This window comes from Miniopterus schreibersii (assembly GCF_964146895.1).
Source record: "Miniopterus schreibersii genome assembly, chromosome: 4".
NCBI classification, from domain to species: domain Eukaryota; kingdom Metazoa; phylum Chordata; class Mammalia; order Chiroptera; family Miniopteridae; genus Miniopterus; species Miniopterus schreibersii.
In genome coordinates this window covers 96,390,159-96,416,538 of record NC_138105.1, presented here as the reverse complement: position 1 = coordinate 96,416,538, position 26,380 = coordinate 96,390,159, and the positions used below count along the sequence as shown (strand labels likewise).

Genomic DNA, 26,380 nt, shown 5'->3' with positions numbered 1-26,380 from the left:
GTTTGACCACTTCTCGTACTGACTTTTGATTATAACTGCGGGTGTGCTGATAGATTGTAGTTCTCAGAAGGCATATTTTTGTAGGAGGCCTAAGTTACATAGTCTATGTGTGATGCTTTCTGGGGAATTCATTTGTTCGCTAGAGATTTAGCAAGCACGTGTTAATTGGTGTGGCGTCCACTTACCGTGTCTTGACTTGTGGACGTTGGAGGTAGAGGAGATGAGTTCTGTTTCACAGATGAGGAGATTGAGACTTGGGGAGAGTAAGTGGCCTACCCAAGGTCACATTGCCCTTCTGACCGCCCGCAGGCACTGGGTCTGCCTCTTGGTTGGAGGGACTTCCCAGCCAGCAGGGCCAGGAGCCAGAGGTGGGGGGAGCTTCCGGGAGCGTCCTGAAGTTTGTGTCACTTTCCGCCCTTCCCACCCACCTGAATCCGTACTTTAAGGAAAAAGAGGAAGCATGTTTGCACATATAAGGCCAGAGCTGGTGGGAAAGAGTGAAGGGGGGAGAGAGCCAGAGCGGGAGGGCCTGTCGGTACTCACGTTACTTTTTACTCTAATCTCCCTTTTCAGTTCCCTGCACTGGGCCAGGAGCCCCTTGAGGGCCTGGGCTTGGTGGTTCTTTCAGGGCCTGCTGCCTATGGGGTATGTGTGGAATGAATGAATGAATGAATGAATGAATGAATGAGTGAGTGAATGAAACAGTGCTTGCCTGAATAACATGAGGGCTGGAAGACTGCTTTCCAGTCCGGGACCTGCCACTAAACAACCTGTGTCCTTGGTCAGTCACCTCCACTTTCTGGGCCTCAGTTTCTCCACCTGAGCTGCTCTTCAAGGCCCCGAGGGAGCCAGGGCCCCAGGCTCTGGAAGATGGAGGCAAGAGGCAGGTGCCAGGATTCCAGGAGGACTGGGACAGCTTGCATGAGGGCTGAAGGTGTCCTCTGAGACCGCTGGCTGTGGAGGCCAGAAAGTGGGACAGCTGGCAGGTGGGGACAGTGAGCAGGACAGGTCGGAGGGAGGGTGTGGGCTTGGCTGAAACGACTGTTCACTGAACCTGTGGGTATCCATGGCAACTTGGTGTTTTGTGTTTTTTTTTCTTCCCTGAAAAATGAAGTGTCCCAGGCTCTGGGTGTTAGAGCCTCCTGTGAGGGTTGGGGAGGGGTGCAGACGGCAGAGGCCCCAGGGCAGGAGGAGGAGAGCCCGGGGAGCAAGGGCCTTAGGCGCTGGCCCGGCAGCCTGGGTGGGGGTCACGCCCTGGGACCTCCCCATCTCGCTGGCTGTGCGCCCTGCTCAGCGTCACCTTGCTGTTTCCTGCAGATCATGATCGAGTTCTGTCCTGGGGGAGCTGTGGATGCCATCATGCTGGGTGAGTCTTCCTTGGTCCAGGGCGGTGGGGGGGGTCGGCTGTTCCTAGGGCAGGCGTCCTTCACCCCTCCTCCCCAGTAATTCACCTGGCCTCGAGCACCCCCTCGCTCTGTCCCCCTTCCAGGTTGGGTTCTTGGAGAGAAGGCGGGGCACTCGGAAACCCAACACGTCCTGTTCACTCACCCCCTGAGCCTTCTTGGCCATAAGACATGTGGTGACTCCTTTGCCCAACCCCACAGCACTCTCAGGAGGTGACAGGGAGGTACCTGCTGGAGGTGCTTTGAAAAGTGGGGATTCCACCCATTTTGTAAGAGCTGAATGGGGATGTTGTCAGGTCTTTTTTAAAAAATTTTTTATTTTAATTTTTTTTATTTTTCTTCACCTGAGGATGTGCTTTTTATTGATTTTAGAGAGAGGAAGAGACGGGGGGTGAGGAGGAGAGACAGAGAAACATTGATGTGAGAGAGAAACATCCATCAGTTTACTGCATGCGCCCCAACCGACCTGGGGTCAAACCCGTAACCCGGGTATGTGTCCTGACTGGGGATCGAACCTGCAGCCTTTCCGTGTGTGGGGTGATGCTCCAACCCACTGAGCCACACCAGCCAGGGCTGTTGTTAAGTCTTGATGTCCCCGGGAAGCTTGAGCAATAACTAAAAATATAGTAGTAATCGCCGCTGTTTTGTGACTGTGGTGTGAGCTTGAGCAAGTGACCTGTCCTCTCTGAGCCTCAGTTTCCTCATCTGTAGAATGGGGAACGACTGTGCCTGCTCCATAAGGTTACTGTGAGGAGGAAACAGGTAACTTAGAAGTGAGCCTGGTACACAGTGCTCGGTAATGTTGGCGGCTTCTGTGTTTCTCATTCCTGCCAGTGGCTGACATCGAGTTGCCCGCGGTGAGCGCTCGCTGAACTGACAACTGTTCTCTGTTTCCAGAGCTGGACCGTGGCCTCACGGAGCCCCAGATTCAGGTCGTTTGTCGCCAGATGCTAGAAGCCCTCCACTTCCTGCACGGCAAGAAGATCATCCACCGGGACCTGAAGGCTGGCAACGTGCTGATGACCCTGGAGGGCGACATCAGGCTGGGTAAGGGCATCTGCAGGTCGGGGCGGTGGGCAGAGCTCCACGGTGTCTGCCTGAGGGTGCCGGTCTGGCTCTGCGGGCGGGAGGGGGTGAGTGTGGGAGCCTCACTGCCACGGCCACCCAGGATGTGAGCTCCCTCCTCCACCTGCTCTGGACCACAGGGCAGAGACCGTTCCCATGGGTTCTCAGTGGATGGTGATTTTGTCCCCTGGGGACATCTTTGGTTGTCACAACTAGGGGAGGGGCACTGGTGTCTGGGGCATAGAGGTGAGGGATGCTCTGTCTCCTGGAGCACACAGGGGCTGTGGAAGGTGGGTAGGTAATTGCCTGGTAAACCAGGTTGGACAGGGCAGCCTGGGAAGGGGGAGCCTGGTGGGCAGAGGTGAGAGGTGAGACATGGGGTATTTTGGGGAGAGTGATAATAAAGGAACAACACGTAATCATTGGGTTTATGAAGCTGTGCTGTGAGAAAAGGCACTTTCTAGACGTCCTCTCACTTTATCAGCACTCCAGGGTGTGTGTGTGTGTGTGTGTGTGTGTGTGTGTGTGTGTAGTACATCCAACATAGGTGAGGACACGGGCCCACAGTGAAATGAGCTGCTCAGGATCAGACCACGAGGGAGGAAGTCGCAGGGTTTGGCCTTCCCAGCAGCAGAGCTGCCAGTGGACTGACTCAGTCAAGGGTAGAGGGTAGGTGGCCAGGGAGCATCCAGGGGGCAGAGTGCAGTCTCATGCACTCTGGGGGACTCAAGGGACACCTTCGGTCCAGTCTTGTAGAGCTGATCACTCGGAGGAGGCAGAACACAGAAAACCTGGATCAGGACCAGCCTGCAGGTGGGGTCAGGGGTGGAGGGAGGGCCCCAGCAGGCGTGGGCCAAGACGTGGCCAGTGGGGTTCTCATTTCCCGTGCTGTTTCCCCCCCACCCCACCCCCCTAAACCTGGAGGGTGCTGAGGCTCGGGGCGGACTCAGGAATCCCGCTGAGGACCTAGCAGAGGGTGGATGGAAGCGGACGGTGCATGAGGTTCCCGCGGCCTCGGCATGCGCACTGGGACCACCAGGGAGCTCTATTAGAAGGAAAAAGTTCAGGGAGAGTTGACTGTGCGACTATTTGCACAATTCCCACGGGCCTGGAGCCTCAGGGTAGACGCCTGCGGGGGCTGCTGTTTTCTTTAGGAAAATCCTCCTTCCCTGGGGCCCGGCATCTGCAGCCTGGCCTGGTGGGGGCTGCCTGTCACCCTCTTCCAAGCTTCCTGGAACCATCCTGGGCCCCTCGAGGCACCCCCTCCCCATGTCCTTATGCAACTCGGAGGCAGAAGAGACTCAGCGAAGGTGTCACCTCATGGGAGACAGTGACTGCTCAGTAGAGTAAACAAGCAGGAAGCATCAGAGTGAGTTGAGCAAGGAGTGTGGGCTCTGAACACAGCAAAGCCCGCCTCAGATCCTGGCTCTGCCACCTCCGAGCTGGAGAAACATATCTAACTGCCCAAACCCCCCTCAGTTCTTTTATCTGTACAATGGTATAACCGCAGACCAGCCTCGCAGGGCTGCTGTGACCAGTGGGGTGAAGTGTACACAGTGCTGTCCCAGGGAGGCTGGGCTTGCATCTCCCCCTGCTCCTAGGTGTTTGGCTTCTTCCTTTTGTTAAATGTTTATTTCTGTCCAGGGTTTCAGGCTTCCCCAGAGGTTCGTTTGGTAGCTGCCAAGTAAAGTCCGAGTTGTAGCTCTGGGTGGATGTGGAGCAGCCCCGGTGGCTGCTGGGAGTCCATCTGTGCAGAGAGAAGAAGGAACAGTGTCCGTCTCCCAGGACAGCTGGGATATGAAGTGGGGTGTGGACTTGAAGTCCAAAGATCTGTGTTCTTGTCCTGGATCTGCCGCTTGGCGGTGGGTGGGTGCCCTTGGGCAAGGCTCAGTTTCTGAAGCTCAGAGTTGGGTAGTTCCTGCCTCATGGACTTGACGAGACGGGTTAGGGAGACAGAGCCCAGCACCCAGAGGTACCCCGTGCAGCATAGTGGCCCAGCAATGGCAGGTTCTTTCCCAGGCTGAGCAGTGTCTCAGAGCAGCTGCTACAGGGATTATACCCTGTTCTCCAAAGAGCCTGTGTCCGTTTCCCCTCTAGGATGCTTCTCCGAGGATGGGAGGTGAATTTCAGAACTTTTGGGGTCTTTCAAATTCTAAGCAGGGGTCTGAGCTGTCCTAAAAATCAGTGCTCAGCCCAGAGCCTGGCACAAAGTCGGTGCTCAGTAAATAGCAACTCTCAGCATTTTAGGACTTTACCAGTTTATATTCCCATAGGCCTGCTGATGTGCAGGGGACCCTGCAGGCAGGGTGGCGGGAACCAGTCCCGCGCCTCGTACCCCCACCTTGACCCCCAACCCAGAATTCCTGTTTGCTGCTGCCAGCAGCCTGCAGGCCTGGTTCTTCCACTGTGGCCACCACGCGCTGACCCAGTGTTTGATATGTGGGGAGAAGAGAGCAGTGAGGTGGGAAGCTGAAAACAGGAGAATGGATGGGAAGACTGGCATCATAGTGGTCATGTGTGTCTAGCTGCCTAAAAAACAAAAAAACAAAAAACGGAACAGAAAAATAGAGCAGTTATTTTAGATGAGGAAACTGAGGCCCAGAAAGATGAGGCAGTTGATCTCAGATCACAGTAGAATCTTCTCAGTTCCCTGCCTGGTGCTGTTTCCATGACACTCCTGGGAACGCAGATGGTCCCGATAATTAAGAGAAGTCACTTGAGTGCCTCCGGGAAGCCTTCCTCTTAATGGGCCCTGGCCTGTCGCTGGCGGCTGTAACCCAGAGAAAGAAGGCCCCTGGGATTCCAGGCTGGGGGTGATGGTGAGCCTTTGCTTTCTCTGTCCCCACCCATTTCAGCAGGCATTTCAAGGGGACAGTTTGCTCCGTGCAGGAGGTCTAGCGCCCCTGCCTCGCCCTCACTAAATAGGAGGACCACTCATTCATTGTGACAACCAGACTACCCCCATTCATTTCCAAATACTTCGCAGGGCACATGGCTCCACCCCTAGTTGAGGCCCACCTGGAAGGTAATCAGAAAATGACATACACAGTGTAAAATGCACTGTTAGACACAGAGGCAGTGAGCTTAGAATGTATGGAGATATGTAAGAACCAATAAATATTGCAGCGATGTTTATAATAGTAAAATCTGAGATGGCTCCAGTGTACTCCAGTAGGGGCTTAAGTAAGTCACGATACTGTCTTCGATGGAATGTTTTTCAGCTGTGGAAAGTTACGTCCTAGAAAATGTGTAATCTCTTGTAAAGGTGGAGAGTTGACCCTTGATCGACATGGGTTTGGACGAGGCAGGTCCGCTTAGACCTGGATTTTCCCAAGAAGTACCATCGGCCTTTCGTGTGGGCGGGTTTCGCATCTGCGGATTCAGCCAGCCGAAAACAGTGTTCCCGGCCATGGCTGGAAGACTATTCAGAACTACTGTTTTCAGTCGCAGCTGGTGGAATCCGAGGATGCAAAGGGCTGACTGTAAAGTCAAGTTGTTTGTGGAGTTTTGACTCCACCCCCAACCCCCGAGTTGTTCAAGGGTCAAGCGTGTATCCTGAGAAGAGGAAACCAGGTTGTAAAATAGTATGTTTGATCTGATTTCATTTTATAAAAGTAGCAAACACATTAAATTTATGTCATGGTAGTTTACAGAAATAATTTAAATTTATGTAAACACATCCGAGCCGTGGACAGCAAACTCTCTACCAGCATTATGGAGACTTTTTAATCGGTAAACGTTTGAGTTTTTGATAAGCAGTTTATTGCCGTGGCGATCAGGAAAAAAATGTGTATATAGTAAGTACAGAGAGAGCCCTGTAAACAATTGGAATGGGTGGCCCACAGAGAAGGGAACTGAAGCTGCTCCTAATCTTGTCAGAAGGCATCACCCTGTGCTTCCTTTCTGTGCATATAAAGGTGGGACCAGATCGTGGTCAAGAGCACAGACTGAGTGTCACGTGCACCCTGAGAGCTGGGTGACCCTCTGCAAGTTACTCAGTCTCTCTGAGCTTCGGTTTTCTCATCTGTAAAATGGGGATGATGATTTTCCCTGCGGCAGGGTCACTGATAGGAATGATATGCGTAGGAATCTGTATGCAGACGGCATCCGAAGGACAGGCAGAGGCAGATATAAATGACATGCCGATGTCTCTCTGCACAGTGCTGTACACCTGGTAAGTTCTCAGAAAATACTAGTTATTAGAGAAATACTTTTTTTTTTTTTTAAAGTTGAGATTGTAGTACATATATACAGCTTTTCAGTCTACTTTTTAAAAAAATTGATAAGATCAGGATGTTTTTTCCAAACCGTAAGTATTTCTTGGAAACACTTGTTTTTCTTGTGTCCCATCACGCGCGTAAACCGTAGTTGCCCGTGAAACCCCGCAGGTGGGATGCCGAGGTTCCTCCTGCGGCTTCTCGTTGCCCCCAGCAGCCAGGGGTGGGGGGGGGGTGAGCGCTTTTGCGGGGGCCCTGAGTCCCTTTCTGCGAACGTCTCGGGGGCAGTTCCCGGCAGCGAACGCTGCGCCGCTGGAAACCTGGGCCCGGGCGCCCTGCGCACTGGCTGTACCAGTTTCTACCACATCCTGGCCCCCGCTGGGGTTTTTAAAAGAAAGATAAAAAACAAAAGGACCCATAAACTCGAAAACCTTTGCCATGTGCATTTCAGCTTTTTAAACCATAAAAGCGATGCGTACACTTGATCAAAAACTTTCCAAGAATAAAAGTGCATGAAGCGAAAAGGCGAGGCGCCCGCAGCCGGCGCGGGGAGGGGGCTGAGTCTGCGGGGCCTGTGCACAGTCAGTGTCCTTTTAATACCCTGGGCTCCCCGTCAGAGACTGCCAGGTTGGCACGTGCGAGCTCGGGCTCGGCCTTTGTCAGGGCTGCGTTCGTGTCCCGGTCCCGGCGAAGGACAGTTTTTCTGGCCGCTCCCTGCCGGCTCCGGAAGCACCTTCGTTTCTCACTGTCCCCAGCGGTGTTTCGCAGCTTCCGCGCGTCGCAGTGGCTTGGGGATCGAGCTCTAGAAACAGAATCGCTGCCAGGCCGCTTCCTGGAGCCCCCAAGCCCTTGTTTCTGGGGCCCCGCGGGTACAGGCTTCTGGCCAAGGCTGGTCCCTCGCCCGCTCCTTTGTCCGGTGCCCCTGGGTGCCAGGGGCGCTGTGGACAGAGCAGAACTGGCCTCTTCCTGTGGAAGTGCTGGCTCATGGAGGGTCCCTGCCTGCCTGCGCCCTGTCCCCAGGCCTGTTTGCAAATGGGCGGAGGAGGCCGTTTCCTCGGGGGGGCTGCCCACTGCTGCCCCCTCGGATGGCTTCAGGGCAGCCCCCTCCTGCCAGAGCAAACTCCATTCAGGGAGCAGACAGCGGGCACCCGGCTGCAGGGAGGGGCCGCCCCACCCTCCTGGTGTCCTGTCTTGTGGGGCAGCGGGGGAAGTAAGCACTTGCCTCAGGGGGGCCTGGGGACCAACGGGGTGTCATTGTGAAAGTTGGTGGTTTCTGCTTTTTCTGTCCCTTCTCTGGAAGGGACCAGCGGGGCCTCTGTGTGTGTGTGTGTGTGTGCGCGTGTGTGTTCCCAAAAGATTTCTTGAAAGACTTCTTGGGATGACGTGCCTTCCATTGCTCCTGTTTGCCGGGGAGCCGGGGCCCAGGGGACCCAGCAGGAAGGAGGTGAGCCAGGAGCCCAGAGGAGTGGTGACTCACCCAGGCCATGCCAGGGGCCAGGGAGCACCAGAGCTGGCTTCTGCCCTGGGTTTGCACCTCCCCCTGGGGCAGCTGGGTGATGACAGGACCCTGCCCTTTCCCTCTCCGGGCCAGACTGTCCCTGCGAGGGGAGGGTCGTCATCAGCTGAGCCACTACTGTCTAGTTAGCAGCCGGGGGCTCAGAGACCAGCTTTCCTGACCTCAGCCTTGCCCCAGCCTGAAAATCTCAGGCTACTGGCTCAGGTGCCCGGAGCGTTTATCAAGGGCCGGGCTTGGAGCCCAGTGCTTTCTGTGTGTCATTTAATCCTCATGACAACCTGACAAAGTAGTTCTACAGTGTTGCCAGCCCCGTGTTACAGGCAGGGAAACTGAGGGTCAGGGGTTTGGTAACTGTCCTGGCCCTGCCTGTCTCCCGTCTTATCTGTGCCCCTCCTCCAGCCAGCATGTTTCCTGCACCTGGAAATACCTTCCCCCACATCTCGACCTCCTCTCTACAGTAGGTGCCACCCCCAGTTCTCTCCATCCCTCTGCCCTGCCTCCTCACTTCTCCCTGCGGGGTCCTTCTCACTGCCACCAATCGCTGGAATAACAAGCCACACTGAGGCTGAGGATTGGGGTTCATCTCTGTACCTAGAACAGTGCCTGGCCCGTAATAGGTGTTCAGTTAGCATTTGTGGGATGAAGGAATGGCCTGGAGGCACTCAGCTGCCCTTCCTCCAGGCCCTCCTTCCCTTCCTCCCCCTGCCCTGGAGGTCACATCCTCTCCCCCCAGACTCTCCTAGCCCCCACGCCTGCCTTCCCTTCCCTTCCCCGGTTCTGATTAGATGCTGTTGGCGGTGATCTTACTGCATCTGCTTCCGTTAGTAAACCTGCAGCTGCCCGAGGACAAAGACTTAGCTCTCTCTGGCCCCACTGTGTTCCCTGCTGCAGCTCCTGAGGGCCCGGGTGGACAGATAGATGCATGAACCAGCGAAATACAAAAGCCAAGACAGGAGCCCAGGTCCCTGTATTCAGGCCCCGCCGTTAGCATTCCCCACCCTCCCGGTTTGAAATCGTGAGTGAGTGGATACAGCGACTGTCCCCTGCCTCTGGTGAGGGGCCCGCTCATTTTCAGACTCAGGCAGAGGCTCCCGGAGTGGCTGGCGGCTGTAACAACTTCTGCAGTTTCTTGTGACAAAGCCCTAAACCGACCATCACCCTTCTCTCAAGGTGTCACTTCCTCCTGAGTGTATTTTTTAATCAAGATGAAACTTTGTCTCAGAGACCAGAGCACTGGAGGAAATTCCTTGGTGGTATTGGATGCTTCTCTGTGCACTGAGTGGTATTGGGTGTGGGTTTAAAGATAAATTGTATTATTTTTTGTTAGTCCTAAAAGTCATACATGTTCATCGTAGCCTATTTAAGGGATTCAGAAAAATAGAAGAAATCTCGTCTAGTCTCACCACCCACAGACAACCATTTAAACAGTTTGACTGTCACCTCCAAGTCAGTTCAATGTACATTTTTGCCCTTTTTGGGGGGATGGGGCATAATTTTGACCATACACTATATTCAACTGTGCATCTCCCCCTTTCCCACTGAATCTTATAAGTATATAAATAAAATACCTTAATATTATTCAATATTAAAGTATTTGCATAGTAAATACTAATATTAAATATGTCGTCAATGTTTAATATTGATATGTATTAATATGTATAATTTAGTATTAAAATATGGAATAAAATACTTAAAGACTAATTTTAATGACTATAAGCTATCCTGTCATATGGATTATATCACACTTTTCTTAACTTGTTCAGTTCTTTACCGTTTACCTTATCTTACCTAAGTTCTTAGTTTATCCGTGTGTGTGTGTGTGTGTGTGTGTGTGTGTGTGTGTGTGAGAGAGAGAGAGAGAGACACCATCTTAAATCCTTTTGGAAAACACAGAGTATATTACATCTTGTATGTAAAACGTTTAAAATTGCCTGGCCGGTGTGGCTCAGCGGTTGAACATAGATCTGTGATCCAGGAGATCGCTGTTCAGTTCCCGGTCAGGGCACATGCCCGGGTTGCGGGCTCGATCTCCAGTCCTGGGGGAGCCGATCAGTGACTCTCTCATCACTGATGTTTCTCTCTCTCCCTCTCCCTTCCTCTCTCTGAAATCAATAAAGACATATTAAAATAAATAAGTCCTTCTAAAAAAACATTTAAAATTACCCCCTAAGCTTTGCTTAGTGACAGTATGGTGGCCGATGAGGTGTACCCAAGGCGTGATCATCGCTAATTAAAATTGCTCCCTGAAAGCTAAGCAGTTATTACTTGCTTTGTCAGTACTGCAGTGGCACTTTGATGAACACCATTTTGCATACTTTTTGTTTATATGTAAGATGATTTTATTAGGGTAGATCCCTAGATTTGGAATTACGGTGTCAGAAGACTCTGGGTATTTTGAAGGCTCTTGTCATTTACTGTCAAACTGCTTTTCTAGAAGAAAGATCTTCGGTTTGTACTCTCATTAGCAGTAGGAAGTGTGCGTTCAGTACATCCTGACAGCAGTGGGTGTTTTTTTAATGACCACTTGTTTGTGAGGTAGAAGGTGGCATTTGGTGGTTGATGAGGAGCCCCCGCCCCAGGCCTGTGGGTGGAAGAATGTTCGCCGAATACTCTATCTGAGGTTTTTGTCTTGCAGCTGACTTTGGTGTGTCTGCCAAGAATCTGAAAACTCTGCAGAAACGAGATTCCTTCATTGGAACGCCTTACTGGTGAGTCGGGTAGCTTCTGGACAGGGATTGGTGACGGAACCTTAAACCTCAGACTCCCCAAAGTGACCTCCGGCTGGTGCAGAGGGAGAGGACAGGAAGAAGGCCTGAGTCCGTTCTCTACCACCTGCTGGCGCTGTGGCCTTGGCCAGGTTGCTTAGCATCCCCGTGCCTCAGTTTCCTGATCTGTAAAATCGGGGGACATAATAGCACCCAGTGAGTGGGTTATTATGAGGAATAAATGGTATGGTGTGCGTAGAAAAATGCTCCGTTGTAACACTTTAACTGGAATTCCTAAAAAAGGGTTCAATTCTTGATTAGTTCAGCGCGTGCAGATTGGGTGCCAGGGCTGGGGCTGTGAAGTTGAGGGATCAAGTTCAGCTCCTGCCCTCCTGTGAAGTCTCCCTGGACTTCTCTAGTCCTTGGCGTTTCCTTCTTTTCCAAAACTACCGCTTAAAAAACAGCAACAGCTAACTGCTTTCTGTTTTTCATGTGCACCGATTCCCGTTGTGGAGTTGGGCTCTGCTTTGCTTGTTACTACTCACCCCTTCTCTCTCTCTCCCCCCCCCTTCTATCTTCTGTGCCTCTTCCCCTGTCCCTTCTCTGGCGCCTGTTGTACCCGCTCCCTTGCCCCTCCCGCCCCCAGTGTTTTCTGGGCCCCTTCCCCTCCGCCCCCACCCACCCTGCCCAGGACTCTGAGTTCTGGATTGTTGCTGCCACCTTGTGGTAGGCACCGGGAACTGCAGCGGGACGTGGCGGTGGAGCCGCTCGGAGGGCGTCCTTCTGTGTGAAGACCACCATCAGGAAGACAGTGGGATGGACAGGAATGGAAATCGTGATTCGGGAGTGCTGGCCGCCCCTGACATTGGCTTGTGCTGGTCCTTGACCCTGAGTCTCCGAGAAGCGCCTGTGGAGGCCGGGTTCTTAGCCCTCTGTTGTCCCTTGGTTGGTTCAGGATGGCCCCCGAGGTGGTGATGTGTGAGACCATGAAGGACACTCCCTATGACTACAAAGCTGACATCTGGTCCCTGGGCATCACTCTGATTGAGATGGCCCAGATCGAGCCCCCGCACCACGAGCTCAATCCCATGCGGGTCCTGCTCAAGATCGCCAAGTCGGACCCCCCCACGCTGCTCACACCTTCCAAGTGGTAAGGAGCAAGGGTTGCCGGAGGGACAGCGGCGGAGACGCGGGGCAGGTGGGATTGGGGGAGGCAGGCGGAGGCCTGGGATCCCTGGTGACTCAGAGAAACCGGGTCCTACTGTGGGAATAAGCCCAGGCGAGCCCAGCAGCCACCAGGCACCGCCTTCGGCTGGGATTTGGGGCCTGGCCTGGAACCCGAGCACTGCTGTATTTTGCTCTGTGGCCTGCGGCAGGTCCCTGCGCCTCTGATTTCCGGTCCCCACATCTGTATGTGATGCCTGTGATGAGAAGGCCATCTTGAAGGCCCTGCCGCCTCTGCCTTGCAGCTCCTGAAGGGCCCTTTGTCGTTTGATGGGCGTGATCTTGATGGGCGTGATCTTGATGGGCGTGATCGGGAAGCGCAGCGCTCCGGGAGAGGGGAGCCCCGACGCCCGGATCTCTGGGCCCTCGCCCCGCTCTGCACTGACTGCTGCCACCTGTCCTCCCAGGTCTGTGGAGTTCCGAGACTTCCTGAAGACGGCGCTGGATAAGAACCCGGAGACCCGGCCCAGTGCTGCGCAGCTCCTGGAGGTGAGTGGGTGCCTCTCGCGGGGCTGCCTGCGCCGCTGCTCTGTCCTTCCTCTGGTGGCGGACAACAGGTGAGCACAGCCGTGACCTGGAAGCTGTGCGTTCCTCACCCAGCCCAGGCGACCGTGCACAGCCCCGCTCACCAGCCCACGTTCCCTGGGCGCCTCCTGGATGCCCGCTCCTGCTGGGGGGGGGGGCTGCCATGCAGGAAGCCCTGGAGCCCGGCCCTCACAGGCGGCTGAGCAGATACGCGTGCGCGTGGGGGGGGGGGGGGGCTTTGGAGAAAAGAGCGCAGGCGGGTGGCGGCCGGGAGGGGTTGCTCTCCTGAAGGGAGCACAGAGGGCTTTCTGTGTGAGCAGACACCCAGGGGAGGCGAGGCAGCCAGGCCAGAGGGAGGCCAAGGTCTGGGACGTGAGCACAAGTGGCCCGGGCATGGGAGCCGGGGTGAGGGCAGGGGGATTGGAGGGGGGTCGGAGTGGTGCGGCGTGTCCGCCCCCAGAGTAGATGGTTCCCAAAGAGGACACGCAGGACTCAGCGTATCGTGCTCGCCGCCGAGAAAAAGGCACCAGGGAGAAGCCCGGCTCAGGCTTTCAGAGTCTCACGGATGCACTCAGCTCCCCCAGAGACGAGCTGGGACACGTCTGAAATGTCCACCCCCTGGGTGTGCAGCACCGTGACCGAGTGTGTGGACTGGGGTGGGAAAGTCCTGGGTTCACACCCCAGCTCTGCCACTTACTGGCTGTGAGACCCTGGGCGGGTGGCTTAACCTCTCTAACTTGGTTCTCGCCATGAAACGGGGGTTATAGCAAAGTCCTCTTTACAGAGCGGTTGTGAGATTAAGCGAGAAGATCCTAGAAACAGCTTAGCTTAACTGTGAAGCACTGTGCTCAGTGAGCGCTTGATGCGTTGAATGGAATTATTAAAAAAAAGGAAAGACAACGAGGGTCTGTGTCTAGGGGGGTCACAATTGTTCCTTGTAGATTTCTGCGGTGCATTTGGTTGGAAGCAACTGTCTGGAGGACCCGAGGCCTCATTTTCCGGATACTTCGGTGTTTGGTGGGGCAGCAAGAGGTGGGGGTGGGGTGGGCCTGCTGTCACTGTCAGACCAGAAGCTCCGGGCTGCTGGAGCCCAATTGTTTCCTGTAAGCAGGCACCTCCTGGCCCGTTACATCCGGCCTCCAGGACATTCCACCGGGAAGAGACAGCTGTCCTCTGTCCCCACATGGCAGCCCCAGAGCCCTGACCTGAACCAGGAATTTCCGTTCCATAGTTGGAAAAGTGTCCTGCCGGAGGACTCCAGTGTGAGACAGAAAGGGTCGCAGAGGAAAGGGGCCTTCCTTCGAGACAGTAAGACGCTGTTGGGAGCTTAGGCCGCCATGGTCTTTTCGGGAGCGCCTCTCGTCTCTGGGAGGGAGGGGGGAGCAGTTCCCCACCCCCTGGGTGAGGACCCCGAGGTTTAGAGCAGGCTTGCTGATGTCACCTGGCTTGGAGAGACAGAAGTAGCTCCAGATCTTGGCTTCCTGGCACCCCCTGCAGAGCTGGGCATGCCCCTACCTCAGCCCCGTTTCTGCCTGCTTCTGGAAGGTTCCTCCCAGCCCCTCATCGTTCCCCACATTCTGCCTCAAGCCGACACACTTTGCCCTCTTTGGTTTGTGGCTCATTCACTGACTTGCGCAGATCCTCCTCGATGTCATGTCACGCGTGGTAACCCAGGCTCTGCAGCAGGCTTGCCTGCCCTGAATCCTGCTCTGTGCCTCAGTTTCCTTGTCTGTGGGGTGTGGACAGTGCTCATGTCACAGAATTGTGAGTGAAGGGGATTCTGGAGACACCGTGTTAGCACAGCGGCTGCCACACACCAGGTGCTCAGCCTACACTTGCTGGATTTGTTCTTAAACCCACCCACTCTGTCAGTGTCCTTGTCAAGGTCACCAGTGCCTTCCATGGTCAGCTCAGGCCTCAGTGCTCTTGTCACTGGGCCCAGCAGCATCAGCCTACGCGGTTGACTCTGGTCCTGCTCGCTGTCAGCACTTGACCTCCCAGTCCCCGCGTTGTCTCGGTTCCCTTCCTTCTCGCTGGTCACGCCTCAGTCCCCTCCACCTGCTCCTCTTGTTTGCTCTGATCTGTCTGCACTCACCTGGACGACCTCGTGACATGCAGTGACTCCCACGGCAGCCAGAGGGAGGCTTCCAAACCCAAGTCAGCTCCTGCCCCTCCCTGGTCCAAAGCCCTTTAGTGGCTCCCATCCCGCTCAGAGGAAAGTCTGTAAACTGCGACCTGCAAGGTGCTGTGTGATCTGCCCACCCCACCTTGACCCCTTAGACCTGCTCTCTACCTCTTGCCCCCTCACTCTGCACCAGCCACCCTGGCCTCCTTGCTGTTCTTCAGACACATGGGACATACCCTGCCTCAGGGCCTTTGCACTGGCTCTCCGCGCTGCCTGCAGTGCTCTTCCCCCAGACACCTCACGGCTGACTCCCTCTCTTGATCAGTCATTGTGCAAATGTCAGCTTCTCGGTGAGGCCTCCCCCAGCCACCGATTTAAAACGGCAGACTTGCTGTTCCCCCTACCTCCCACTTCTTAAGTCTCCTTTTCCTGCCCTACTTTGAATTTTTCCATGGCATGTAGCATGTAGCATGGTGGGTGGTATGTAACTTACTAGTTTATGAAGTTTATTCTTGATTGCTCTGACTAGCTTGTCAGCTCCCAAGCATCCAGACAGTTCCTGGATGGAGAGGGGGCCTCAGTAGTATTTGTTTAACACACTAACAGTGGTACCTCGGTTTTCGAACATCTCTGTTGACGAACATTTCGGGTTACAGACGCCATAAACCCAGAAGGAAATGCTTCGGTTTTCAAACACGCCTCGGAAGTCGAACATGCCACGCAGTTTCCGCTGAGGGCGAGATCCTGAGGCCCAGCTGTTGGCTGTGGATCCCTCGGTTTTCCAATGTTTCAGAACTCGAACCGTCTCCCGGAACGGATTGCATTAGAAAACCGAGGGACCACTGTACTTATTTTTACTTACGCTGTTAGGCAACCCTTTTTCCATGCCGGGTGCTCTTCTAAATGTTTAATGTTAACTAATTTAACCGTCATAACAGTCCTATGAGGTAGGCACTGTTCAGATCTCCATGAAACATACGACCGAAGCACAGAGAAGTTGGGTAGCCTGTCCAAGGTCATACAGCTTGCAAGTGACAGAGCTGGGATTCTGATCCTGGTCGTCTGGTTCCAAGCCTGACACTCTGAGAAGCTGCCTCCAAATGAAGGAAGGAGAGAAAGAAGAAATGAAAGAGAGGGAGAGAGGAGCGAGGTTAGCAGGGCGGAGGGAGGACTGAAGGGAAGATGCTGACCCAGGGAAGCTGGACCCCTGGAGGTATTTTCTAAAGCTAGTGTTGGCGTGTTGGACTCCCTGGCTGGTGGCTTCTGAGCACACAGAGGAAACAGGCTCAAGTCCTTGGAAGGGATGTCTGTGGAGATGGCCGGAGAGGTCCTGCCCGGAGGGCGGGTGCCAGCTGGTGAGCTGCGTGGCATCTTGGGGCTCCTTGCAGAGATGACACGGAGCAGCTGCTCTTCTTTCTGAAGGAGCAGGCGCCTGGGTTCCCCTCGGAACCGGGCCTTCTGTGGGGGTGCCAAGCACTTTCCGGGGACCCATGTGGCCAGATCAGTCTGTCCTGATGCAGGTGCAAAATGTGTCTGCCGCCCGGGCAGTGCCCACCTGCAGGGCTCTGTCTCTCTAACAGGCCTTGGCAGTTTGGGGTTTGGGGAAATGCCTCTTCTAAACACACCCCTGGAGATGGTAGAGCAGATGGGGAGGGGGAGGTGGCCTGTGCTTTGTGTCCTGGATCTTTGACAAAACAGTGTCCTGGGCCTAAGACGGCCCACCCCTCCCAGCCTGCGCCACCTGCCTGCCGGCCCGGCTTGCCCGGGATTCCAGGAGCTCACCTGCCCTCCATCAAAGGCTTTCCTCCCCACGCGTCCCCTCTGCTTCCTGAGGACCCTGGGGTCAGGGGAGGCAGCGGAGCAGATGGGCCCTCCTCGGGAAGTCGAGGCTCCTTCCTGGCTGTGCTGAGCGCCACTCATTTGGTCAACATGTGGTGCCCTGATGAAAACCTGGTATTTCCAGAAGTCTGTGCCTGCAGAGTTTATTTCTGCCACATCTGCGTTGGTCACTGCAGAGCAGTGTCTCGTGGCTTCTTGCTCCAGTTCACACGTCTGAGGTTGTGTAATGTGAGGCTTGGGAACCTTTGGGAGCTGGTTCTCGCCCTGTTCCAAAAAGCTACGCCCTGTGGGGAGGGGACAGGAATGCTGGGGAGTACAAACTGGTGACTTAAGGGCTTCTCTGTGATGGCGCCGCTGTCCCTGCTAGCTGGTGGTGGTGACGATGATGGAAGTGATGGAGGTGATGGTGACGATGGTAGTGATGGGGGTGACGGTGACAGTGACGATGGTAGTGATGGGGGTGATGGTGACGGTGACGATGTTAGTGATGGGGGTGATGGTGAGTGACGATGGTAGTGATGGGGGTGATGGTGACAGTGACGATGGTAGTGATGGGGGTGATGGTGACAGTGACGATGGTAGTGATGGGGGTGATGGTGACAGTGACGATGGTAGTGATGGGGGTGATGGTGACGGTGACGATGGTAGTGATGGGGGTGATGGTGAGTGATGATGGTAGTGATGGAGGTGACGGTGACGATGGTAGTGATGGGGGTGACGGTGACGATGGTAGTGATGGGGGTGATGGTGACAGTGACGATGGTAGTGATGGGGGTGATGGTGACAGTGACGATGGTAGTGATGGGGGTGATGGTGACAGTGACGATGGTAGTGATGGGGGTGATGGTGACGGTGACGATGGTAGTGATGGGGGTGATGGTGAGTGATGATGGTAGTGATGGAGGTGACGGTGACGATGGTAGTGATGGGGGTGACGGTGACGATGGTAGTGATGGGGGTGATGGTGACAGTGACGATGGTAGTGATGGGGGTGATGGTGAGTGACGATGGTAGTGATGGGGGTGATGGTGACAGTGACGATGGTAGTGATGGTGACAGTGACGATGGTAGTGATGGGGGTGATGGTGAGTGACGATGGTAGTGATGGGGGTGATGGTGACAGTGACGATGGTAGTGATGGAGGTGACGGTGACGATGATGGAAGTGATGGAGGTGATGGTGACGGTGACGATGGTAGTGATGGGGGTGATGGTGACAGTGACGATGGTAGTGATGGAGGTGACGGTGACGATGGTAGTGGTGGAGGTGACGGTGACGATGGTAGTGATGGAGGTGATGGTGACGGTGACGATGGTAGTGGTGGAGGTGACGGTGACGATGGTAGTGGTGGAGGTGACGGTGACGATGGTAGTGGTGGAGGTGACGGTGACAGTGATGATGGTGATGATGACGACCGCTCTCATAGTTAGAGCACTTACTATAATGCTCAGAGCAACCATACTCTTATTCCCACTGTATAGGTGAGCAAACTGAGGCTCAGAGAGGTGAGTAACTTGCCCGAGTTGGTGGTGGAAGCAGGATTTTATCCCAGGCAGTCTGGCTCCTAACTGCTGTTCCCCCCGGCCTCCCATGATTAGTAAACCCTTATTCACGGTTCCTTTCAAGAACCGCTCAGCAGCCACACTGACACCTTTAAATGACACTTTTAATATCACTTTACCTGACATCTTTAATATCACTGCTCTGCTGCAGCCCTCCAGTGGCTTCTGAGAATTAAAGTCTCAGCTTCTCACCAAGGCCAAGGGGCCCTGCTCTCTAGGCGGGCCTCCAGCACGCCAAGCTCAGTCCTGTCTCAGGACCTTTGCACTGCTGTTCCCTCTGCCCAGATCTCTCCCTGGCTGGCCCCTTCACATCCCTCAGGTCTCAGCTCAAATGTCACTTCCTCAAGGAGGCCCTGTGACCACACACCTAAGTTGCCTCCACTGCCCAGGCCAGGCCAGGTGTTCCAGCCTCCTGCTGTCCTGCTACCGGATCTGCAGTGATCCCGTTTGTCATTTGGTTACATACCTGTCATCTCTCACTCAGCTGCCAGTCGCCGCGGGCCGGGACCTTGCCTGTCTTCTGGTTCACCTTATTTCAGCACCTGGCACATTGCTGCCCACCATGTGGTTGCCAAGCGAACCAATGAACAAATGGGGACATGGGAAGGGAAAAAAGAAATGAGATTCTTTAAATCTTTACTAGTTTGGAGTAACTAGAGAAAGTCATCTGAGTGACAGGGCTCTTTAAATGGAGTGAGGCCTGTTGTTGTCAGATGGACAAAGGAAGGTGACGGAGTTGAACAGGGTGTTGCCTCGAGGCCACCCCCAAAGGAAATGATTGAGACGATCCAACAGATGAAAATGATTTTAGTGGACCTGTCAGTTGCGGATGTGTCTCCAGGGTGCTGTAAAATTCATTTTCTTTAGTCATTTGCATACTTCCCTGCAATCTTCACACTGTTCCTCTGCTGACAAATTTTCTGACAGTAAAAACAGCGAATTTTATCAGAGCCTTCCTGTAAGTTTCAATGAGCAAATTCCAGTAACGACAGCCCCCACCCCAGCACTCCTTCTTCGCCGCCCTGGTGAGCGGTGACCTGAGAAGTCGCCAGCCCCGCCCACACCCCGTGCTGGGGGAGGGTCCCCAAGGACAGACTTCCACCTGGGACGCGTCCATGCTGACTTGCCATCTGCTGAGGCCCTAGCAGCTTTGGCGTTTTGCAAGGCCCGTGAAGGACGTGACATTTCTGAAAGCGCCTCGGAGGGGCGCGCACACCACGCCGCCTCACGCCTTTGCACACACACACGTCCACCGGAGACATGTACGAGCGTGTTCTCGGCAGCTTTAGTCACAGTCACCCAGAACAGGAAACGGCACACGTGCCCGTCTGCAGCGGAGGGGACGGACAGGCTGACCTTCATGCAGGAAACGCTGCGCAGGGGTAGGAAAGGGTCCCCTTCAGCCGCAGGGGACACGCTGTGCGGCGCTGCTCCCCGCGAAGCTCCAGGGCGGAGCGGGCGGCCTCGCCTCCGAGCCGGGCAGCCGGGCAGCCGGGCAGCCGGGCTGGGGCTGACTGCTGGGGACGGGGACCTTTTCCGGGGCACGGGAGGGCTCTGTCGTGAGTGCTGGGTCTTACACATACGAAAAACACGGGAGAGGTCCCTGAGCTTAATGACTTGCGAACTTCGTGTCTCTTTAAAGGAGAGCGTGCAAGATGCAGACAGGCTGCCCCCAGCTGCTTTCGCTCCTGCTCCGGGCTGAGCACCTCTGCGGGCATTGTCTTTTTTTTATTTTTTAAATCTATCTTTATTGATTTCAGAGAGAGGAAGGGAGAGAGAGAGAGAGAGAGAGAGAGAGAGATAGAAGCATCAAGGAGAGAGAGTCATTGATCGGCTGCCTCCTGCACGCCCCCCGCTGGGGATGGAGCCCGCAACCTGGGCATGTGCCCTGACCGGGAATCGAACCGCGGTCTCCCCGATCCTAGGGCGATGCTCAACCGCTGAGCCACGCCGGCCACCCGGGCATTATCTTTTTAATCATCACAACCTCCCTGTGGGTTTGGCATCATTGTCTCTACTTTGGAGGTGAGGCGCCTGCAACTCAGAGAGGGAAAGTGACACGCTCGGTGTCACGCAGCTGGCGAGTGGCAGAAAGTTCTGTCACACACAGGGCTTTCTGAGCTGCCTCTGGGCCTCCCCTACCAAGTCCGTGCCACCCCAGCCTTTGCCTGCCCCCCTCCCCCCAGCCCGAAGTGGCTGTAACCCAGGTGTCTTGTCCCCCTCAGCATCCCTTCGTCAGCAGCGTCACCAGTAACAAGGCCCTGCGGGAGCTGGTGGCTGAGGCCAAGGCCGAGGTGATGGAGGAGATTGAAGACGGCCGGGATGAGGGGGAAGAGGAGGACTCCGTGGACGCCGCCTCTGTAAGGCCCGTAAGAATGGGTGCTGGGGAGGGACGGGACCCCTGCGGGCCTTGGCTCCTGTGGGGGCAGGACAGCAGGAAGGATTTCTTTCTGTGTGACCCCCAGCTTAGAGGTCACAGGCTCCCATGCCACGGGTTATGTAAGATGGCACACGGGCCAGGGCGTGTTGGCTGGATCCTGTAAGTTTTCAGGGAACCAGGAACCTAGATTTTCACATGAGATCTTCCAGATTTTAAAAGCTGGTAGCTGGCTCTTTGCTCCCCAGCCTTTCGCATTCGGAGCGCCCTGTGGGATGAATGCAGGTGAGGAGCAGGGAGGGGCTCCGGCGCCCCAGACTCCGCCCGGCTGCTGAGTGCCCAGGGGAACGCGCATCCGTAACCCATCTGCAGCTTCAGCACTTGGCTGAGTTTAAATTTAAGTGAAAGCTAATTTTTAAACATTTAAAACCATTTGAGCCAAGTGAAATATGTCTGTGGGCTGGATCCTGTCTGCGCTGCTGCTTTTGGATTGCTGGTCTCGTTGGCTGGGAAGGGCCTCTCCCGGGTGGGGACATTTGCTGTCCAGATGGTGCCGTGGACCTAGTGGGGCAGGGGCTGGGTGTTGGTGTGGGATGACAGGATCAGAACTGAGTGTATGAACCTTAGCTCTGGGTGTTGAATAGAAGGTGGATTAGAGTTACTTCTGGAAGCTTCCATATCCAAGGTCAAAAACCAGCAGCTGTCAGGACCCAAGGGAATGCTTACAGTGTGAGTCCATCAATATCAAGTTTTAAAACAGGCAAACTAGCCGATAGCACATAGAGATCATTAGGACGATGATTGTGTCAAGCGGAGGAATGGACACAGGCAGGCTTCTCTGGGGCAGGGCACTGGTCCACTCCTGACCTGGAGAGGCTATGTGGGTGCTCACTTTATTCATTAGGCTCGACATTTAGGTTTTATCCAGATAAATGGGTGCTCTGTTTCATTATAGCAACATTTCCAATACTTTTCACCCCCCCAAAGCTCTAAAAACAAAACTTTAAGAAGTCAGTGGCTGGTAGGAGGAATCTAGTCCCTGAATAAGTTTATTTTGGGTTTCATGCAACTTTTAAAAAAACTTAGTTGCCATCTAAAAATCAGGAGGTGTCACGCAAAAATCCAGATTCTAGCTTGTCCTGAAAAATTCGGAAGGTCTGGCCATAGGGGACGCATTTTCCCACATTGTCACAATTGGCTGGAGCCAAGTAGCCACTGCCCCTTTCAGACATGCAGGAGCTGTCCAGCTGGCCACAGTGGCCTGCATTCCCAGGAATAACAGGCATTAAACTAAGCTGAGATGAAAGACAGTCCAGAGACTTCTATTCCTCGAACAAGCAGCAGTTTTATTGCTGGTTAGGCAATAGGGAGTGGTGAGGACTGTGGCTTGCTGGAGAGAGATGCCTGCTCTCCTTCCCTGGCCCCAGCCCAGTGCAGCCTGTTGGCATCTGATTTTTCAGCCCCACTGTGGCTTGCTGGAGAGAGATGCCTGCTCTACTTCCCTACCCCCTGCCCCCTGCAGCTTGTTGGTGTCTGATGTTTCAGCCCCACTGCATCTGGCTGCTACCTCGCACAAACAGCGGCACGGCCTTGACCACCTTTCCTTTTCCTCTAGCCTCTGGGAAACCACACTCCCGACTCTTCCGAGGCGAGTCAGGTGAGCCTTGATGCCGACAAGCTTCTCAAGGAACCATCTGTCACTGCAGTGCCACCCAGCCCGCCTCAGGACAGTGAGGATGAGCCCAGCCAGCCATCTGGGGAAAGATCTCTCCAAACCACCGGCCCTCCAGGTGTGGCCCCTGGAGGTGAGAATGGCCTGGCTGTGCCTGTGCCTCTCCGGAAGTCCCGGCCCGTGTCAATGGGTGCCAGAATTCAGGTATCTGAGGAGAAGCAAGCCGCTGACCAGGCTGGGGACCTCAGTCCAGCAGCCAAGCGGTCCCAAAAGACAAGTCAGAGCCGTCCCATCAGCAGCGCCCTGGAGACCTTGGGCGGTGAGAAGCTGGCCAACGGCAGCCTGGAGCTCCCTGCCCCAGCGTCCCCTCGCCCTTCCAAGAGGGACTCGGACTGTGTCAGCCTGTCCACCTCTGAGAGCATGGACTACAGCACCTCCCTGTCCGCCGACCTGTCCCTGAACAGAGAGACGGGCTCTCTGTCCCTCCAGGTAACGCCCCGTCTTGCGCACAGGCTGGGAGCAGCATGTTTCTCTGCTCGGTTTGGGTTTTTGCAAGTGGTAGATGGCTGCCTTTCGTTTCTGATTGGCTCACAGGATTGCTCTTTCTTTAAAGGGCTTTTAGTTCAACTCAGTTTAATCTTCCAAATACCTGAGTTCACCTGGGACTTAGTCATATCAAACAGTCTGTTTGGGTTTCATTTTCAGTTTGGGGTTCCATTTAAATTGGGTTTGGTTAAAGGCCCTGGTGAAATTTGGGAGAGAGGATTATACAAGTGGAAATTGTCTTATTTGAAGGTCAGCTGTGTGGCCCAGCTGGTGACTGATGGAATCATTTAAAGGGAGTGGGCTCAAGGTATCTCCTGGCTCAGTGGCCTTTCTAGAAGAAGGGGACGTTGTGAATGACACTAGCCTCTGTGACTGAGGGCCTGGCACTGCAAAGTGCTTTAAAAAGGAAAGAAGCAGGAGGCCCTTTCATCAAGGTGCAGATGAGCAAATGGAGGCTTAGGTGGGAAGGGGGGCACTGGTCAGACCCCACACTCTGGCTGTGAGCCCTGCGTGCCATTCTGCCTTCCCAGTTGGGGCCCTGGCCGCCTCCTCAGGTGTCTGGAGGGGGCTTACCCCGTCCCTGGACTGCTCTGACAAATCTCGGGATGTTCTTGCCATCACCATTGGTCATTTATTTGGGCCACACTGAGGGTCCCACCCCCAACCAAGGCGAAGTTTAGGGAAGTTACTGTATCTTTCTGGTTTTTCTTGTCATCATTTACTTGGTGAAAAACACACAGTAGAAACTCAAAAATACTTGCTAACTGGAAGGGACAGCAGCAGCTGGCTAGCACATTAGCCTTGGGGACAGGAAGAAAGTGCAGCTTTAACAGGCCACCGGGACAAGTACAGATAGCAACTTTTATGTATAATTAGCCTCGGCGCCCATCCTAGGACAGGCATCTTGTCTGTTCTCATCTTAAAAAGACACCAAAAGAGTGAAAAAAAGTAATAAAAGAAAAAATCCAATCTACCAAGAGCAGGGTGTCCCCGCCTCCTCTCAAGGGTGCCGAGAACATTGCTGCTGCTGGCTGGCTGGCAGGGAGTCGGGACACTGCTGTTCCGATAAGAGTCCGCTGGTTGCCTCAGCACCCCGGGCACGACTTACCTCCGAGACGGGCGGCCCTGTGACCATCTGGACTTGAGGCCTAGGGCACACAAGCTGGACACTGTAGGGAGATGAGTCGGGTGTCCCTGTTCAGGGCCGATGGTGTTGAGCCCCTGGGTCCCGCCTGAGCAGGAGGTGGGGGTCAGAGCAGACTTTGAGGGCACAGGGACTTACTGGCTGGAACTACCCCCGCCAAACCCCCCCCCCCCCGCCTGGGCCGTGTTGGAAAGGCAGCCCCCCCCGGGCCGTGTTGGAAAGACAGGCTGGGCTGCACCAGCGAGGGCTCGAAAGCCAGTTGAGCGGTTAGAGGGGGAGATACCTTGCCCACTCCGGTGCAGGCCCGCAGGCCCTCGGCCGAGTCGGGGAGAAGGGTATTTGAACAGCTCCGGAGGCCGGCAGTACTCCGTAAGCTTGTGGAATGCAGGGCTATTCACAGGAACAGATAAAGGCTGAATAGGCTCCTGGTGCCTCCAGACGGGTGTGGCCTCTGGTGGAGTTCAGGTGCGGTCAGCTGTGGCTGCCAGGTCAGTTATGAATGGGGTGTCCTGGGCTGTCTGCTGTGGACATGGCTGTGGCTTCAGTAAGAACTGTCAGGAACAAATACCAAGCCGTGGACAGTCGCCAGGAGCCGGGCGCTGCGCGCCATTCCCGCATTTTCTCGCTGAACCTTCGTAACCACCCCGGAGGCAAGCGCTGCTTTCCCCTCCTCTCACAAGATGGGGAAGCCGAGGCTCAGACGGGACGAGGGGTTTGCCCAGGGCCACACAGCCGGCAGGCGGCAGAGAATTAGAAATGCTGCGTGTGAGAGGGAGCGCTGGCAGCAAGGTGGGGGACACGGGGTAGCGTCTGGAGGCCCAGATCAGGGAGAGGCAAGGGGGTGCGCTCAGACACTCACCCCCAGGCTGAGAAGCTTGAAGCAAGGGGACAGCGGACAGCCAGGTCCTCCTTGGGCGTGGGGCTGCGGGCCATAGCCGTCACCCATGGGTTCTTGCTGAAAGGCTGAGCTCTGCCTGATTCTCCCTGGCAGGACTCAAGGCTGCACAAGAAAACCCTCAAGAGGACCCGCAAGTTTGTGGTGGATGGTGTAGAGGTCAGCATCACCACCTCCAAGATCATCAGCGAAGACGAGAAGAAGGATGAGGAGATGAGATTCCTCAGGCAAGCTTGGGAAGGGTCGCCGATGGCTCTCACTGGGCGGGGGGACACACACGACCAGCATGGGACAGATCTTTTTGGTGAGAGAGCCATCGGTCTACAGCAAGAAGTGATGGATCAAGGAGACAAAAGGAAATTGGGTTTGCTTGAAATTCTGCACTCCCAACCTACCTATCCACTCACCCATCCATCCATCCATCCTCACCCATTCTCACCCATCCATCCTCCTTCTATCCTCCATCCTCCCATCCATCCTCCATCCATCCATCCATCCTCAATCCATCCATCCATCCTCACCCATCCATCCATCCAGCCAGCCAGCCAGCCAGCCATCCATCCTCACCCATCCTCACCCATCTATCCATCCATCCATCCTCAACCATCCATCCATCCATCCATCCTCACCCATTCTCACCCATCCATCCTCCTTCCATCCTCCATCCTCCCATCCATCCTCCATCCATGTACTCACCCACTCACCCGTCCACTTACCCATCCATCCATCCATCCATCCATTCACTCATCCACTTACCCATCCATCATCCATCTATCCATCCATCCACTCACCCACCCACTCATCTATCCATCCATCACCTATCCATCCATCATCCATCCCATCCACCCACCCACTCACCCATCCACTTACCCATCCATCATCCATCCATCCACTCACCCACCCACTCACCCATCCACTTACCCATCCATCATCCATCCACTCACCCATCTATGTATCTACCCACCCACCAGGTTGGGGGACGTGGTGGTTACCCAGATAGTTGAGGCTGTTGGCTTTGTAGAACTTAACCTAATGGGCCAACACCCAGCACACAAGATGATTCCCAGTTGTACATGTGAAGGAAGTAATGGATGATACGATAGCGAGAGTCTGGGCTGGGAGAGGCTGCTCCGAGGGAACCCCCTGAAGCCTGAGAGGAGCTGGCCACCAGCAGCTGGGCAGCAGAGGGCACTGCGAGGCTGAGGCCTGAGGAGTAACCGCTCAGCTCTTTCAGGGAACTGAGAGGACAGGGCTGGGGTGTGGTCCGCAGAGTCCTCAGGGCCTGTGGGTCAGGGTGGAAGAGTGTGGATTTTACCCCAGCTGGAGTGAAACAGCTGGAGAGTGACCAGCTCTAACGCCCCTTTTGAAAGATGGCTCTGGCTGCTGTGTCATCTGGCCTGTAGAAGAGACCCACCCAGGACAGTGGCCGGGAAGAGGCCGGCAGACTTCATGTAATTTTGGAGCAAAACCCATGAAAGTGATTGGGACCGCTGTGGGGAGGAGGGTGTGAGGCGAAGCTATCTGCTAGGAGCCGTCTTTGCACTTTTAAGGTGCTCAGGCCCCTG

At 54.9% G+C, this 26,380-nt stretch overlaps 1 protein-coding gene across 2 annotated transcripts in view; it reads left to right on the top strand.

The window, feature by feature from the left end:
• STK10 (serine/threonine kinase 10) overlaps positions 1 to 26,380 on the top strand; it is an 85,935-nt gene that overhangs the window by 35,725 nt on the left and 23,830 nt on the right. The window contains exons 3-10 of one of the 2 annotated variants that reach the window (XM_081136657.1): positions 1,318 to 1,366; positions 2,301 to 2,450; positions 10,837 to 10,909; positions 11,862 to 12,056; positions 12,538 to 12,619; positions 20,407 to 20,541; positions 22,174 to 22,719; positions 24,912 to 25,042. In XM_081136657.1, the coding sequence (XP_080992783.1) occupies positions 1,318 to 1,366; positions 2,301 to 2,450; positions 10,837 to 10,909; positions 11,862 to 12,056; positions 12,538 to 12,619; positions 20,407 to 20,541; positions 22,174 to 22,719; positions 24,912 to 25,042 (1,361 nt within the window). Of the gene's footprint in view, positions 1 to 1,317; positions 1,367 to 2,300; positions 2,451 to 10,836; positions 10,910 to 11,861; positions 12,057 to 12,537; positions 12,620 to 20,406; positions 20,551 to 22,173; positions 22,720 to 24,911; positions 25,043 to 26,380 lie in introns of both variants that reach the window. The other variant, XM_081136656.1, reaches the window with a different exon arrangement.